At 43.1% G+C, this 15,729-nt stretch overlaps 2 protein-coding genes across 6 annotated transcripts; one reads left to right on the top strand and one right to left on the bottom strand.

The window, feature by feature from the left end:
- Positions 1 to 849: 849 nt before the first annotated feature.
- Positions 850 to 1,257, bottom strand: LOC148803539 (uncharacterized). Its single transcript, XM_088896611.1, has one exon. The coding sequence runs from the start codon at positions 1,255 to 1,257 to the stop codon at positions 850 to 852; it is 408 nt and encodes a 135-aa protein (XP_088752737.1).
- A 6,432-nt stretch (positions 1,258 to 7,689) lies between these two features.
- On the top strand, positions 7,690 to 13,605 carry LOC104588838 (uncharacterized). Of its 5 annotated transcripts, none has more exons than XM_088888306.1 (10): positions 7,690 to 7,964; positions 9,017 to 9,167; positions 9,380 to 9,439; positions 9,695 to 10,882; positions 10,982 to 11,072; positions 11,255 to 11,412; positions 11,497 to 11,548; positions 11,659 to 11,738; positions 11,843 to 11,936; positions 12,454 to 13,605. In XM_088888306.1, the coding sequence occupies exons 4-10, from the start codon at positions 9,845 to 9,847 to the stop codon at positions 13,008 to 13,010; spliced, it is 2,070 nt and encodes a 689-aa protein (XP_088744432.1). In that variant the 5' UTR covers positions 7,690 to 7,964; positions 9,017 to 9,167; positions 9,380 to 9,439; positions 9,695 to 9,844; the 3' UTR covers positions 13,011 to 13,605. The 5 variants fall into 5 exon arrangements, with proteins under 5 accessions (XP_088744432.1, XP_088744431.1, XP_010245260.1 ...); XM_088888305.1 differs by having other exon boundaries at positions 9,692 to 10,882; XM_010246958.2 differs by having other exon boundaries at positions 9,671 to 10,882.
- The last annotated feature ends 2,124 nt before the right edge of the window (positions 13,606 to 15,729 follow it).

The following is a 15,729-nucleotide window of genomic DNA, read 5'->3' as shown; positions in this document are numbered from 1 at the left end:
ATTCCCCCCCCCCCCCCTTTTTCTTTTTGTTCAACTGTTGGCATACGAGACCTTCAAAAACCTTTTTGTAAAGGCAATACAGGAATATAATGATGAATGAAGCCATTTTTTGCACTTCCTTTTTCTTCTTCTTCAAGAGGTCCTTGCCCCTCCGACAACGGGACTACAACACAAAAAAAACATGCACAGTTTGTTCGTAGCACGCATAGTTTGCTTACATGCTCACTTTAAGTAGTTAGGGCATTGGGAGACGAGGTGGGGCCACACGTCCGAAGTGAGGCTCACCCGGCTCCAGAATTCCTTTAAGTGTCAACTTAGGCAAGGCAAGGTGACCTGGAACCGTAGCCGAGGTCGTTGGTCGAGGTATATCGCTGAGGTACTTGGGAGGATGAGGAGCCAAGGTGGAGCAGTACTATCGGGGTGCAGTTCACCTGGCTTGTTTCCCACCAAGTGTTTCCTCAAGGGAGGCCGAGGCGTCCCACCGGCGAAGCCGGGGGCTCGATCCAAAGCGAATCGCCAAGGCAATCAGGGTTGCCATTTTTATTGCGTTAAGTGTAGGTATCCAAGGGGGTCATCGTCCTCTATGGAGGTGATGAGGCGTGTAAGGACTCGTTTGCCTCGGCGTGCATGCTTTTGGTGAGGTGCTCGTTTGAGGGTCGTCATAGTCTTTTGCATCGGTTTGTGCCGAGCCCGTATCCCTCGGAGGAGGGTTTCGTATGTCGGTAGGTCGCGAAGTAGAGGGTTTTTGAGGATTTAGGGCACATTATTTCAATAGTTGAGGCGAAGAGGGACTTTTGCTTCATTCATTCATCACTTAGCCATAGGTAGTTACATTTATTGAAAGTACATTCAGAGGTTCTCTGAGTTCCATGTTCGGCGGACAGGTCTTTCATACAAGTGTTCCAAGTGAAAGGTTCCAGGGCCGAGGACACGCTTGACTCGGTAAGGGCCTTCCCAGTTGGGGCCTAGCTTTCCTACTCCGGGTTTGGGGACCATGACCTTTCTGAGGATGAGGCCCCCTTCTTGAAAGTGTCTTTCCTTTACTTTCGAGTTGTAGTAGCAGGCCACGCATTGCTGGTAGGCAGCTACCCTGATTTGCGCCTGCTCCCAGGCTTCTTCTAGTAGAACCAGGTTGGCTCCAAGGGCTTCGTTGTTCTCTACTTCATTGTAGGTTTCGACTCGGAGCGTTGGTTGGCCGATCTCTATTGGGATTACCACTTCTATACCATAGGTCAGGCTGAAGAGAGTTTCTCCCATGGCTGTCCAAGTTGTGGTTCGGTATGCCTAGAGTACACTGTTCAACTCATTGGCTCATAAGCCTTTAGCTCAGTCTAACCTTGTCTTCAATCCGTCTAGGATGGTTTTGTTGGTGACCTTGGTTAGGCCATTTGTTTGGGGGTAGCCCACCGAGGTGTATTGTTGTTTGATGCCAAGGGAGCCACACCACTCCCGAAATTTGGCATCATCGAACTGCTTCCCGTTGTCAGTGATTAGAATGTGAGGGAGCCCGAAGCGACAAATGATGTTTTTCCAGAAGAAACTCTGGATTGCCCGAGCTGTGATAGTGGCTAAGGGCTCGGCTTCGACCCACTTTGTGAAGTACTCCACAGCGACAACAAGGTATTTCCTGCCCCTCGTTGCTTGTGGGAAAGGGCCGAGGAGGTCCATTCCCCCTTTTGCAAAGGGCTAGGGGCTGTTAAGGGCTAAGAGGGTTGTTGCAGGTTGATGACATATGTTGGTGTGCCTCTAGTATAGATCACACATTCCCACAAGTTTGCCTGCATCTTTGTGAAGTGTTGGCCAAAAATATCATTGTCTCAACGTCTTCTGGGCGAGGGCCCTGCCGCCGAGGTAGTTTTTGTAGATGCCTTTGTGAATTTCTTTGAGCACGTACTCTCCCTCCTTGGGGCGGAGGCATCGGAGATAAGGCAGGGTGAAAGATCTTCTATATAATTTTCCTTCAAGCAAGGTATAGTGGGCCACTTGATGTTGGAGTCATCTAGCCTCGTTCCTGTCATCGGACAGCTATTCTGTCAGGAGGAAATTGATGATGGGGTCCATCCATGATGGCTCGGCCTCTATTGGTAGTACTTGAGCCTCTTCAATGGACGACTGAGGTAGCTTCTCCACGCTAACTGTGCAGCTAAGGACCGTGCCTGTGGTGCTTGCCAACTTGGATAGGGCATCGGCCCTCGCATTGTTAGCTCGTAGGACTTGGTGTAGGGTAAAGCACCAGAAATGGCGGGCTAGCTCTTGGACTTTAGCGAGATACTTGAACATGCTTTGCTCTCTAACTTCGTACTCATTGTTCACCTGGTTCACCACCAAGTGAGTCTTTGAAGGCTTCGACGTGTGAGGAGCCGAGGTCCTTGGCCAATTGCAGCCCGACGATGAGGGCCTCATACTCGGCTTCATTGTTGGATGCTTGGAAGTCAAACCTCAACACGCACTCGAGGGTTGAGTTGTCCAGGGTGAGGAGGATAAGGCCAGTGCCACTTCCTTTAACATTGGATGACCCATCCACAAAAAGCTTCCAAGCAGGTGGAGCATCTCCAACTGGGCGCCCTTCTCCTGGTTCATCTTCCAGGGCCCAAGGGAGAGCTCAGTTAGAGGTGCAATCCATCACAAAATCTGTGAGGGCTTGTGCTTTGATGGTGGGCCTCGGTTGGTACTATATGTTGAATTCAGAAAGCTTGATGGCCCATTTGATCAGATGCCCTGAGGTCTCGAGCTTGGCGAGGACAGCTCTGAGGGGCTAGTTTGACAACATTGTGATGGCGTGAGCATGGAAGTATGGCCTAAGCTTTCTGGCTGAAACCACGAGAGTGAAGGCCAGTTTCTCCACTTCGGGGTATCTGCTTTTGGCGTCGCACAATACCTTGCTGACATAGTATATCAGTTTTTGTGGCTCTATCTTCTTTGATCAGGACTGAGTTGACTGCTTCATCCCCGACCGACAGGTACAGGTATAGAGTCTATCCAGGGACTAGGCGGGCCAGGAGGGGAGGTGAGGCAAGGTACTCCTTGAGTTCGTCGAAAGCTCGTTGACATTCCTCCGTCCACTGTAAGTCTTTCAGTTTCTTGATGGCTTGGAAGAAGGGAAGACATCGGTCAGCTGATTTTGACATTAAGCGGTTGAGCGCCGCCACTTGGCCAATGAGCTTTTGGGCTTTCTTCACCAACCAAGGAGGTGCCATATCCAGTATGGCCTATATCTTCTCAGGGTTGACCTCAATGCCTCGTTAAGTGATGATGAAGCCTAGAAACTTGCCCAAAGTTACATCAAAGGCACATTTGTTGGGATTTAACTTCATTTTAAACTTTCGCAAAGTGTCGATGGTCTCAACCAAGTCCGAGGTGTGTGATTCGGCTTTCAGGTTCTTCACCACCATATCATCTACATAGGCTTCAACATTCCTCCCCATCTAATCCTTGAACACTTTATTAACAAGATGCTAGTAGGTAGCTCCTACGTTTTTAAGCCCGAAGGGCATCACCTTGTATCGGTATGTACCATGTTTGGTGATGAATGAGGTCTTCTCTTCGTCTTCGGGGTGCATCTTTATCTGATTGTATCCAGAGAAGGCATTCATGAAGCTAAGCAATTCGTATCGTGTAGTGGCGTCGACAAGGTGGTATATTCTTGGCAAAGGAAAACTGTCATTGGGGTAGGCTCAATTAAGGTTTGTAAAGTCAATACAGATTCACCATTTCCCATTAGCTTTCTTAACCAAAACCACATTCGACAGCCAGTTTGGATAGTATACCTCTCGGATGAATCCGACGTCGAGTAGCTTGTCAACTTCCTCTCCTATGGCCTTCTATTGGTCTGGTGGAAAGTTCCTCTTCTTCTGTCGAACCGGCCTAGAGCTCGGGTCCACGATCAACCTGTGAGTAATGACCAAAGGGTCAATTCCGGACATGTCAGCAGCGGACCAAGAGAAGTTAGTTTTGAGGAAACTTACTAGTTCGGATAGGTTCTCTGGGGGGAAGGTTGGACCCGATAGGGACTATCTTCTTGGGCTCGTCCTCGCCCAGGGTAACAAAGATGAGGTTCTCGGCCGGTTGGCCTCGGCTTGCTGGCTCTTACCTGAGGTCAAGGCCCTCAAGTGGCAATGTTTATTTGCTCTTGCCCTTCAGTGCCGCCAAGTAGCATTGACGGGCGATGTGTTGATGCCCCCGAGCAACTTCGACGCCATGCTCGATTGGGAATTTTAGGGCGAGGTGGTATGAGGACATGGCAGCTCGCAGTGCATGAAGGGTTGGTCTCCCCATGATTGCATTGTAGGGGGAGTCAATCCTCACAACAAGGAACTCTATCATCCTCGTCACCTGCTGAGGCTCGGTTCCTATCATGATCGGTAGGGTGGTCTTTCCTTTCGGCCTAATGACATTGTCGGAGAAGCCAACCATTGGGACGTCGGCGAGCTGAAGACGCTCTAGCGCTATCTTCATCTTTTCAAAGGCTTCATAGAAGAGGATGTCTGCCGAGGAGCCACTGTCGACGAGAATCCTCTTGACTCGGAAGTTTGCCACTATGGCCGAAATCACCAGCGCGCCATCATGGGGGACTGTAATCCCATTAAGGTCCTCATGCTACTTTGGCCTCTTGGGGGCTGGCCCTCAAACGTTCAACTGCTTGGCATAGGCCTTGCGGGCTGAGGCTGAGCTCCCGACGATGACGTCGATGACTCCGGTGACCTGCAGGTGTTGTTGGGAGGATGAAGCGCCGGCTTTGCCCCCGACGAACTTCTTCAAATGACAGCGGCGGATGATGGACTCTATTTTGTTCTTCAACTCATAGCAGTCCTCGGTGTCATGGCCGACGCCGCGGTGAAACTTGCTGTACTTTTTGGGGTTCTCCCTCCTGGGGTTCCTCTTCATCTTCTCTAGCCACTTCACAAACTTCTCCTCGCCTATTTGCATCAGGATCTGGGTCCGAGAGGAGTTGAGTGGCGTATATTGGCTGTAAGCCATGGTCGAGGCCGATGACTTCCTGTTATCTTTGTCGCTATCACCTCGGCGGTCTTCATTTTTCCTTTTCTTCCCCGACGGTCCGCTATTGCGTTCAGTTTCCTTCTCCTGATGGTCCCCGGCCGAAGCCTCTTCGGCCGCTATGTACTTTTGGGCCTTTTTGAGGAACTCCAACTTTGTCTTTGGCGGGGTCTTGGCGATCGAACACTTGAGGGCGAAGCTCTTCTTTCTTAAAGCGGTCAATGTAGGACCACAATCTTTCGCCCGGTTTCTACTTGATGGACATGAGTGAGACGACGCTCTTTTGACCTCGGGGGGAGGCTGGAGAACTAGCGGCATGCTGCCCCCTTGAAGGTGGCCTGAAAAGTTCGGCACGTCAAGACGTCGGAATACCTATAGAGTATCATGAGCGCTTTGAAACTTTTCAAGTGGTCATCAGGGTCTGAGGAACTGTCGTACATCTCCAAAGTAGGAGCCTTGAAGTGTAGGGGGTGAGGCTCTGAAATGATTTTCTGGATGAACACGTCCATACAACTAGCGGAATTGGAAGCTTGTTGGAATGTATTTTCAACCAATAAAACGCTTTCAACACTGTCCCAACTTGCCACTGCATCCACACATGGGAACCATGTGTTGGTAGCTTATCCAAAACTCAAAGTATCCGATGAAATTGGAAGCTTGGGAGCAAATACGGTCATACAGGCTCATAACACTGTAGAAAATGTAGATGTGAGTGGTGCAGACTGCAGTGTGGGGTCCTACTCCTACACTACTACTTGGCCACGGCAAGCGGGGCTCGAGGCCCACCACACGGGGATTCCCCAACTCCAAGACCCAGAGTGGGGTGATAGCCACTCAGCTACACTGGTACACTTGCACCTCCTCGTGTAACAATTCATAATTAATTTATAAGAAAGAATGAAGAAAGCACAAGCTCTATTGCAAAGCTACTTTTGGAAGAGTTTTTTCAAATCCCGTTAGGCCGCCATGTGTGAATTAAATAAAGAGAAGCTGCTTACACTTTCTTTCTCTTTCTTCTTTTTCTTTTTTTCTGATTCAATTGATCTCATTAAAACGCTACAAAATAGCTTTACATTGTCTCAGAGTTGCCAAGCTGCTGATGCAGTTATGCTCTCCTCGAGACTCAAATGCGAATATAAAAAAAAGAAACAAGGTGAACTGGGCACTAAAAGATATATAGGCCTAAAAAGGAGGACTCCAATTCTCACTTTGTACTGACTTCTCATGTTTTGGTTGGTTACTTGGTTATGTTAATTTGTCTCTTTTACGGGTTGGAACTTGGAACCTTCTAATCACTTGTTTTAACTAGGCAGAGTCGTTCTCTCATAAGTTAGAATAAGGCTGTGTTTGGCAAATTGGCACAAACTCTAACTTATCCCTAAGTACATTTAAATTGGTGAATAATTTGATGGAATTACAAAAAATTGGAGGTATGACTAAAGTTAATAGACCTCACGTACACCTTGCTTTGTCCCCGCCCCCTTAATCCCCTGTTATGTGTAATATGTATATCAATAGAAGTAAAACAAAAAATTGGTTGAATCTATCATCTATGGGAATTCAAATATCCATCTACCTATATTTACTGTTTTCTTTTCTTTAGGCTTGTCAATGTGTTGGGATTGTGTAATTACTAACCAAACACCCCAATAATGCTCTTCTGGAATTCCCTTTTCATTTTCTTTTTTTTTTTGGTTTCTGATTTCTAGGTTTTGTTTATTGATTGACTAATGAAATTGCAGGCTCAAGCTGCTCAACAAACCGCGTTTATGCTCCGAATCGCTCTTCTTCTGGGCTGGCTGGATGCTGGACTCTCTGCATACTGTTTTATTTTAAGGGAATACTTTGGCTGTGGCTACCCGTTATTACTCTAATCATATTTATTTATTTTTTTCTATAAAAGCAAGCTTTCAAATGCCATGGCTACGGGTTGGTTACTGCAGCTGTGAGAATTGATTCATCCCACCAGGCCATGAGGCCACCACCAATCTGGGACATAATGTGGGTCATGGTGAATTATTAATTCTACTATAATCCATTGAGCCCACAGAATATTCCATATGTGTGGTGGGTGGGACACCTCTACAAGCCTACAACTTTGATTGCCCACTTGTAGCCCTACCCTTTCTCATTATTGATTATTATTTTTTAACTATCTAATCCTATCTTTGGGGAACATCGGATTGGCATCGTTTTACTTTCATCTAAAAACAGACGGTCAAAATGCATCCCACGATCGCCTGACCCTAGATAAAAGGGTCATAATCCAACGGTCTTTGTGGATCTACAGTGTTCCAACGGCAGATGTTCGTATGTAATGTTTTCTCGGGACGTCGTTAAAATGAAACCCGTGATGAGATTCCTTCCGTGGTGCTTCTCAAGTTGCAATTCCGTGCTTAACTGAGTAAAGGCATGCTAATCGTCGAATCAGAACAAAGGCGTAATGCAGATTCTAATCTGGCGGATGAAAGGTCGCTCCTCCCGGAGAGAGAGTGCGGTAGATGGGGCAGAGCATTACCACCAGTACTTGACTATGATCAATCTTATCGTCTCACAGCGGAAGTTCTTTCACGCACACCTCGAACAGCTCATGCTGTGCCCGTACCAACACACGTCTGCTATCCCCGACCCCCACCAACCGTACGACTGGCTGGGCTGGCTTATTATAGCCCAGAAAGATACTACTACATCGCTACTACTACTACTTCTGTTTCTGCAACCAAAACGTCAGGCCGAGACACGATATCTCTCTTTCTCTCCATCTCTCTCTCTCTCTCTAAAAACCAGAGACACGAGCCCTAAATTTGGAGTGTCGGAGAATCGAAAAAGACGAATTGAAGATCATACGTACGACTCCAATTCCGGCAAATTCATTCGTGGAAGAATCGGAAGATGGAGTTTCCTTGAATTCTCTCTCGCCACGCCAAAGCAAGATATTTTCCAAATGCCTTTGTTTATTTCTTGCCGTGGTAAATTTGCGAATCGATTGATCTAAGATTCTCTCATTCTTTCCTTTTCTGGTTCGTTTTCTTTTTGGGAATGCTCAACGATCCAATTCTGATAAGCCGGCCTGCTATCGCTGAATTTGCTTATATTGCTCCTTGTGACTGCCAAAAGGCGAAGGCTTGGGTTTAGAAGTAGCTGAGAAGGAAGTAGAAACTTTACGAGCTCAAACGGTTTCTTTAATGGCGGAAAGCCTGAAACGATCCCGTGTGGAGCTTTTATTGTTAGGCTTTGTTCGAGAGACAAATGCCTATGGCCGTACTATGGGATTTTTTTCCCATTCTTATGTTGGATTGGCCACAGAGTCCTGAATAGCCAGAAACCTGCGGACCGAAACCAAACCTCAACCACGACCTTTAATGGCGAAATTCAGCAGAGAGCGCGAAAGCCTAGGGGATTCAGCTAGAAACGGGAGATAGGTACATGCTACTACAGAGTACAGAGGGAGAGAGAAAAAGAGATGCCCTTGTCCCTTGGTTAGAGTGTTGTTGCTGACATCTGTCGGTCTCCCATGGCCTAATGCAACCGGATCTAAGCCCTGAAACGAGCGATCGCTTTCACTAGGTAGCCTCACTAGACTCTATCACCAGGCTAAACCTACGCACCCCTCTCTCCTTCTCCCTCTTCCCCCCCCTCTCTCTCTCTCTTAACACAGCCATGCCTTTTTATCTTCCTGTCTATAAAGAGCTCTACTATGGCTGTTGGAAAAGTTGGAACTGGAATCTGGAGAAGCTTATTATCGATACATTGCTACTTGAAAAAAATAAAATCTAGTATAAAAATATAAAACACACACTTCTGCTAGTCTCGCCATAAATGTATACTCTCTCTCTGTCTTATAATAAATTAATAATCTTCTTTCTTACAAGAAAAAAATTGGGATTATTTCATTGTTTGGTTTGATTTTTGTTGTTATTGGTTGACATTTTAGGAATTTTCAATTGGGTTTCTTGAATCAGCTTTTGAAATAATAGGATTTCTAAAATCTTGTTCCTTTTTGGCCTTCTATGGATTGAAGGAAAGCGGGCGTTTCAGAGGTAGGTGGCTAGATTTTGCAGAAAACAGTGTTGTTTCCAGGGTCGCGCCGCTCGTGTTTGTCGCTCGTGCACTGCAATCTCCATTTCCAGATCTCGAGGCCTGCTGCATTGCGGGTTCTGTTTATAAGAGAGGTGTGTGTGTGTGCGCAGGTTTATTTCGTGCGCCTCTTTGGTTTTTCATTCGTTTCTTCATTTCTAGTTTCTCTCTCCCGATCCCCATTTTTTTTTTTTAATTTTCACTGCGTGGACGAAATCCCTCCTCGGTTGGGATATGGTACAGGGAATTTGGGTTTTGTTTTGCTGTTTCATTGAATTTGGGATTTTGACCTCAAGGGATATTGCAGGAGTCACGGTAACTTGGGTGATAATATTGAATGGCTACATTGCTTTACATGGAAATCGAGGTATTATACTCTAATATTGAAGCTTTGGTCTCTGTTCCTCCATTTGATTATTGTTGCGTTTCGGGGTTTCATTTGCTTTTTTTTTTTTGGGTGGGGGTGGATGTGGGGTTTCTCTATTTGAGCTCTTTAGAATACATATGAGAATAGCAGTATTGCAATATTTTTCGGGTCTATGGTGTTGGTACCTTGTATCTAACCATTCTTTTCTGAAACTGCTTCTGATTGCTACAGTCTGTGGATCACTTTGTGCAGCAGCAACGAGCAGGAGACTCGCTCCCTGAATTAGGGTTTTGGACGGTTTGTTGTGGGTATTTAAACGGTTGATGCTTTTACTGGATATACACAGAAGGTGGTGAGAACTTTGGATTTTGATGTGGAATTTTGGTGTCAGCTGGAGTCAAAAACATGCTGAGTCATGATCAGGAAGTAGAAGAAGAAGAGGTGTTCTATGATTCTTTGGATTATATTCAGAATCCAGATATTTTGTCGTCTGAGGATTCTGGGTGTGTTTGTGAAGAATTGGTCTTTGCCAAGTCGGATTACGACATTTGGTTGAACGAACCGGGGAGCATTCAGGAACGACGAAAGAGGTTTCTACACGGAATGGGCTTCAGTGAACTTGCTTCCTTCTCCCGGGAAATTGGCAGCGATATTTCGTGTGGCAGTTTCAATGAGCGCCTGAGTTTTGAAAGGATCACAGAATGCAGTGAGACTGTCCAAAGTTCGTGGGCTTCATTCAGTAACAGAGTAGAGGAAGAGAAGCTCTGTAATGGAAATGGTATAGATGTAGAAAGCAACTTCATGGCTCGTGAAGATGTGCAAGATGGTTCACCTAGATCAACCTCAGCTCAAGACTTGGAGACATCTGCTGGTCTTTTGCCGTCTATTCAGAATCTTATGCAGGAGGAAGTTATAGTTCCTCCAAAAAACAGTAAAAAGGGTCTAGAAAAAAGTAAGAAAATGAAGAGTTGGTGGAAGAGCTTTATTGCCAATAGAAAGGGAGGATCATTGGACAAATCTGACGTCTCCTTAACAAACCCCAAGGCACCAAAGGCAAATAGAATGAGAGTACAACAGAACAGCAAAAGGATCATGGAGTTTAGTGGACTTTTCATGGGACAAGAAATTCTAGCTCACAAGGGATTCATTTGGACAATGAAATTCAGTCCAGATGGCCAGTATCTGGCAAGTGGTGGTGAAGATGGGATTGTTCGCATTTGGCGTGTTACATCAGGAGAAGCTTCCTGCAAATTTTTAGATGATGGATGTACTTCCAAATTCATCAATAAAGAGAAAGAAGTCAAACTCTTTCGAGGAAGAAAGAATTCAGCGTCTGCTTCTGTTGTCATACCGAAAAAGGTGTTCAAGATTGAAGAGTCACCATTGCAGGAGTTTCATGGCCATACCAGTGATATTTTGGACTTGTCTTGGTCCAAATCTAATGTGAGTGTTTGAAACAGCTTAAAAACAGCAATTAGGATTATTTTCTTTCTAAAGTCTGTTATGTATCCGATTTATTTTTAACTTTTAATTTTGTTGCAGTTTCTGCTTTCATCTTCCAAGGACAAAACTGTTCGCCTGTGGCAAGTTGGTTGCAATCAATGCCTTAACGTTTTCCAACACAGTAATTATGGTAAGAAATTATGCTTCACTTTGTATACTTTTTCTGCTAGGATCAAACAAAAAAAACCAGTTGTAAATATAGTAGTCTTATTAAAATAACCTGTTTTATTAAATTATTTCTTGTTTGGTTTCATGGTATATATTGCCATTTTCAGAAATTTGGTTCTATTCGTTTTCTTTGCATTGCACCAGTAACATGCATTCAGTTCAATCCCCTTGATGATGGATACTTCATCAGTGGATCTATAGATGGAAAAGTTAGAATATGGGGCGTTTCTGATGGACGAGTTGTTGACTGGGCTGATGTGCAAGATTTAGTAACTGCTATATGTTATCAACCAGATGCACAGGTTTTCTACTAACTATTTGATTCCACTATGGTTCAGGGACATGTTCTTCATGGTTGTAACTGATTTATTATTTCATTGGTGCAGGGATTCATTGTTGGTACTGTTTCAGGGACATGTCGTTTCTATAATGCAACAGGTACATGGTTCTGTTATGTTTTTAGTTGATAATTTTACAAATTTAAGCATCAAACCTGAATTATTAGCTGTTGCCTTTGAAGGCTAACATCCTTTATTTTTTTTATATAGATAATCATCTAGAGTTCGATGCACAAATTTGCATACAGGGTAGAAAGAAGTCCTCTTGCAACAGGATTACTGGAATTCAGGTATACTTCACCACTATTTTCCTTCATAATAATTGCTAATTTGGGTTATGCTAGTATTATTTTCCAATATTTTTCTGAATCTTGTTGTTTTCCTGTCCTCACAGTTTTCTAGGGATGGTTCTCAAAGAGTCATGATAACATCATCAGATTCTAGAGTTCGCATATTCGATGGGGTTGAAGTCATTCATAAATATAGAGGTAAACATGCTTTCTTGATTAACCTCTCTGATTGTTTTTAGGCTTCTTATTTAGTATATTGATCATAAGGCATGTGGAATCATTAATATCTTGAATGAAATTGAAAATGTAAGATGCTTATTTCAATTATGTGTTTTCAGGAGCACTGTTTTAGATAAAACTTACTCTTTCTGTATTCATCCTGCAAATTTCCTCATAATTAGTCAATTAGCTATTTCTAACAAGCTGTGGCTATAATTTTTATTAAGTAATTATGTAATCTAGATGCCCAACTGCATACTGACTCATCAATAGGCCATTGATAGTCTATCTAGATTCTAGACATTCTATCTGGTTTTTAAAATTCTACTGTCTTCGTTAGCCTACTTAATAAATTTTCTTTTTGTTCAGTCTGTATATAGCAATTTGAATCTTGTTGCATTTGCCTTTTTGCATGTTTTTTTCTTGGAATTTTGATTGCCTTTTTCATTAATATGGAGCATCAATCTTACCTTTTTAGGAAATTTTCAATTAACAGGACTGCGGAAGTCAGGGAGTCAGATGTCTGCCTCATTTACTTCAAATGGAAGACATATAATTTCAGTGGGAGAGGATTCTCATGTTTATGTCTGGAATTATGATGGATTGTGTCTCCCTTTATCTAAAGAGGCAAAATCAATACGCTCATGCGAGCATTTTTTCCATGATGATGTATCTGTTGCAATACCGTGGTCAGGCATGGAAGAGGAACGGTCTGTTTTAGATAGCTGCAGTCTCCAGCATTCCTCAAAAGTACCAGAATTCCTAGAGGCCGCCTCCTGGTTTAGAGATTCAGAACGCTTATCTCTTGGTGGTTGGTTCTCTGTGGATTGTCCATCAAAAGGTTCTGCAACCTGGCCCGAGGAGAAGCTACCTGTATGGGCTGTTGAAGTTGCACACCATGGTCATCATCATGATAACCAGCAGTACCACCAACACCATTATTATAATAACCTCAGAGATCTATCAGGAACTTGGGGTCTGGTGATTGTGACTGCTGGCTGGGATGGAGTAATAAGGACTTTCCTTAACTTTGGATTGCCTGTGAGGTTATGAGTGCAGAAGGATCTTCATCAAAACCACATTCAGAATAACGGGATGTGATGATATATACTGCCTGCATTTGTAAGGCTGCTCATCAACCTATCTGATTTTGTGCTAAATGGCCGGCTTCTCTGCTATGTGCACAGTTCCTGCAGGAGGCTGGGTTTGCTGATTTTGTGACAAATTGCCAACTCTGCTGCCATGCGTCCAGTTCCTGAGGGAGACCTGGTATGTGATTGAAAGAGCAGCTGTTAATTTGGCTCTTAACTTTCCTGGCAAAGCATTTCAGGACACGTTTGGCCATTTTTCTATGTAAAGTTCCTACATTGTTACCATGTGGGGCCTTTCAAGTTCTTACAATGTTGGCTGTGCTGGATTTCCCACTCAAGGAGATGTAGATTTTAACAGGTCAAGTCTTATTGTCCTTGTCATAGAATTTGTAGCCTGGTTATTTTGTCCATGTCATCGGGCTGAGGAGCACCACAGCTCTTAGAGGTGGATGCTGTGTAATTCATTCATTCATATATTTATAAGTACAACCTGATTTGTCTGATAAATGTAAGATTATACAAAAGTTTAATACAGAAATTACATAATTCTTATGAAATTCTTTTTCTGGTGTCCTGCACTGAAAAGTTTGATATGTTCTGGTACAACTAAGTAGATCTTAGTCTGGAGCATAAACATTAAGTAGTTCTTGGACTAGAACCCCCCAAGTATATAGTGGTTTTTCTATATTTCTAAATCTTCCTAGGTTACTTAAACCATTAAGAGGGTGTGCATCAAGGTGTATGGTTTTGTTTTTCAAAACAAAAACTACTACCACATCAGTGGTATTTGTTTGGAAAAACAAAATCTTAATTATCGGCCAACACCCCCTAAATTTATAAAGAAAAATGAACTATCAAATGTCTTTAGCAAATTTTAATTTTGGAGTTGAATCTCTAGGGTTCCGTCTATCCTTCCATAGTAAACTTGGACTAGAGAAAATCTTTAATAGAATGTAAGTTATTGCAATTGAACTGGGAACCAGGAAAATATGAGGCCCAAGTTTCTCAAGGCAATGCAGATGTCTTTACAAGGTGGTTCTATTTGCCCTTCAACTATACGTTATTTTTTGGTTTCTTGTGGTTTATTAGAAACAAAAAATTAATCCAGTTTGAGTGCCAAAGTTTTTCGTTTACGCAGATCATCACTGTGTTAACTAACAAGATGTCACATATCAATTCTCCAAACTGAAGAATGCTATTTTATATAAGCTCCACATTGCTAGGAACTTTGGTCTTCTGAGTTCTGTCACATAGGCTATGGCTTCATTGATTACAGATGAACATTTACTCCATAAGGATATTGCTAAAACCTCTTACAAAAATTTTCAACTTATTATACTTGTTCTCAGCAGATCACAATTAGAAATGATAGCAATCTTTGTTTGATGTTCTAGCCATGAACGATAAGAAGAGCATAAAATAAGGCTCTTCATTTCTTCCTCAGGGAATCCCTGCCTTGTATTGTTAGAGATGCATGTCACAGTAGCAGCTTATATGCTTTTGTTTGATCATTAAGTAAGGGGGTTAATACTTTATAGATCTTCCAAAGGATAAATCTTGAGGGTTCTTCAGGTGCAGGATTTAGTAGATAATGACCACAAATTAGTTAAATTAGAATAATATGAGCCTAGTTATAGGTTTATAGTTCAAACTCAAAAGAGAAATCATTAATGCTTTTGTTCTTCATAGGGGAGTTTCCGACCTGATGGGTGGTCAAATGCTATGCCAAGGAGAAAATATTTTTAGCACACCTTTAGAGTTTACATTGAGCGGCTTTTCACTTGTCAAATGAGCTAACTGGTGGAGAATGATAAAGACTTGAGCATTTCACCTTATTGGCCTAAGCCATTGTTGGAGTTTGTCAATGGGCTTGGAAGAGTCCTCTCTTACAAATCTAAAAGCTCAGTCTATGTATAGGCAACTTTACAGGGCTAGGTTGAGATACAGCTTTTATAAAATGAATTGACATTGGAGTTTTCTATAGCTCTACTTCTTTTCAGGTACCTTCTGGCCTTTATGGTGTTTGACAACACAGCAAAAGCTTGCTTTTTGACCTTTCGTTTGTGATTACACACCACCAGGACAAAGTCGTTGTTGGATCATGGATGTGTGGATACCATCACCCTTTACACTGAAAGTGATATCCCAAAGAAGAGAAGTCATATTCAATGACAAAATTTACTTTGGAACACTTGGGTATACTTGTATTTTAACAAGCAACTTCTTCTTGCAAGTATCAGATACATTTCTTATTTAATAATAACAAGCAAATCCAGAGCTAGCTTGTTCTGGGGGAATTGTAATACATGATCAATCTAACGTGTCACTCATGCGGCTGTGCTGGGGGTCAACTTGGGTTGAGAATTTGTTAAATTTTGAATGGGCTTGAGCCTGATGTTGGCATGCAGCTGAAATTCTTTAAATGAAGCAGTCCATCTGGACCCCTACTTCTACTTGCTAAACTGTTGATCTGATAGGGGCCAGGATGATTGCCATTTTATATGGGTTAAGCCCATGCCTAGTAAATGAGGATGATCTTCCACCTCTAGATTGGTGTTAGATGGAAGATTGTACTGTTTATTGAAATCACACATAATTTATCTACCAAAAAAATCCCACATAATTTCAGGATTTTCTTCTTACTTTAGCATTATTATACTATTTATTGAATTTAAGCAAAT

The sequence above is a fragment of the Nelumbo nucifera genome, chromosome 1 (genome assembly GCF_055504915.1).
Source record: "Nelumbo nucifera cultivar China Antique chromosome 1, China Antique-T2T, whole genome shotgun sequence".
Taxonomy (NCBI): domain Eukaryota; kingdom Viridiplantae; phylum Streptophyta; class Magnoliopsida; order Proteales; family Nelumbonaceae; genus Nelumbo; species Nelumbo nucifera.
The sequence above is the reverse complement of the archived record's forward strand: the minus strand, read 5'-3'. Positions and strand labels throughout refer to the sequence as shown.

What these genes read in the sequence shown, in the direction of transcription:
- LOC148803539 (XM_088896611.1), bottom strand. Translation starts at nt 1,257, where the DNA reads ATGGGAGAAACTCTCTTCAGCCTGACCTATGGTATAGAAGTGGTAATC.
- LOC104588838 (XM_088888306.1), top strand. Translation starts at nt 9,845, where the DNA reads ATGCTGAGTCATGATCAGGAAGTAGAAGAAGAAGAGGTGTTCTATGAT. An exon ending in TTTCCAACACAGTAATTATG is followed by an intron (nt 11,073 to 11,254) that starts GTAAGAAATTAT and finishes GCATTGCACCAG; the next exon opens with TAACATGCATTCAGTTCAAT. An exon ending in ACAGGATTACTGGAATTCAG is followed by an intron (nt 11,739 to 11,842) that starts GTATACTTCACC and finishes CTGTCCTCACAG; the next exon opens with TTTTCTAGGGATGGTTCTCA.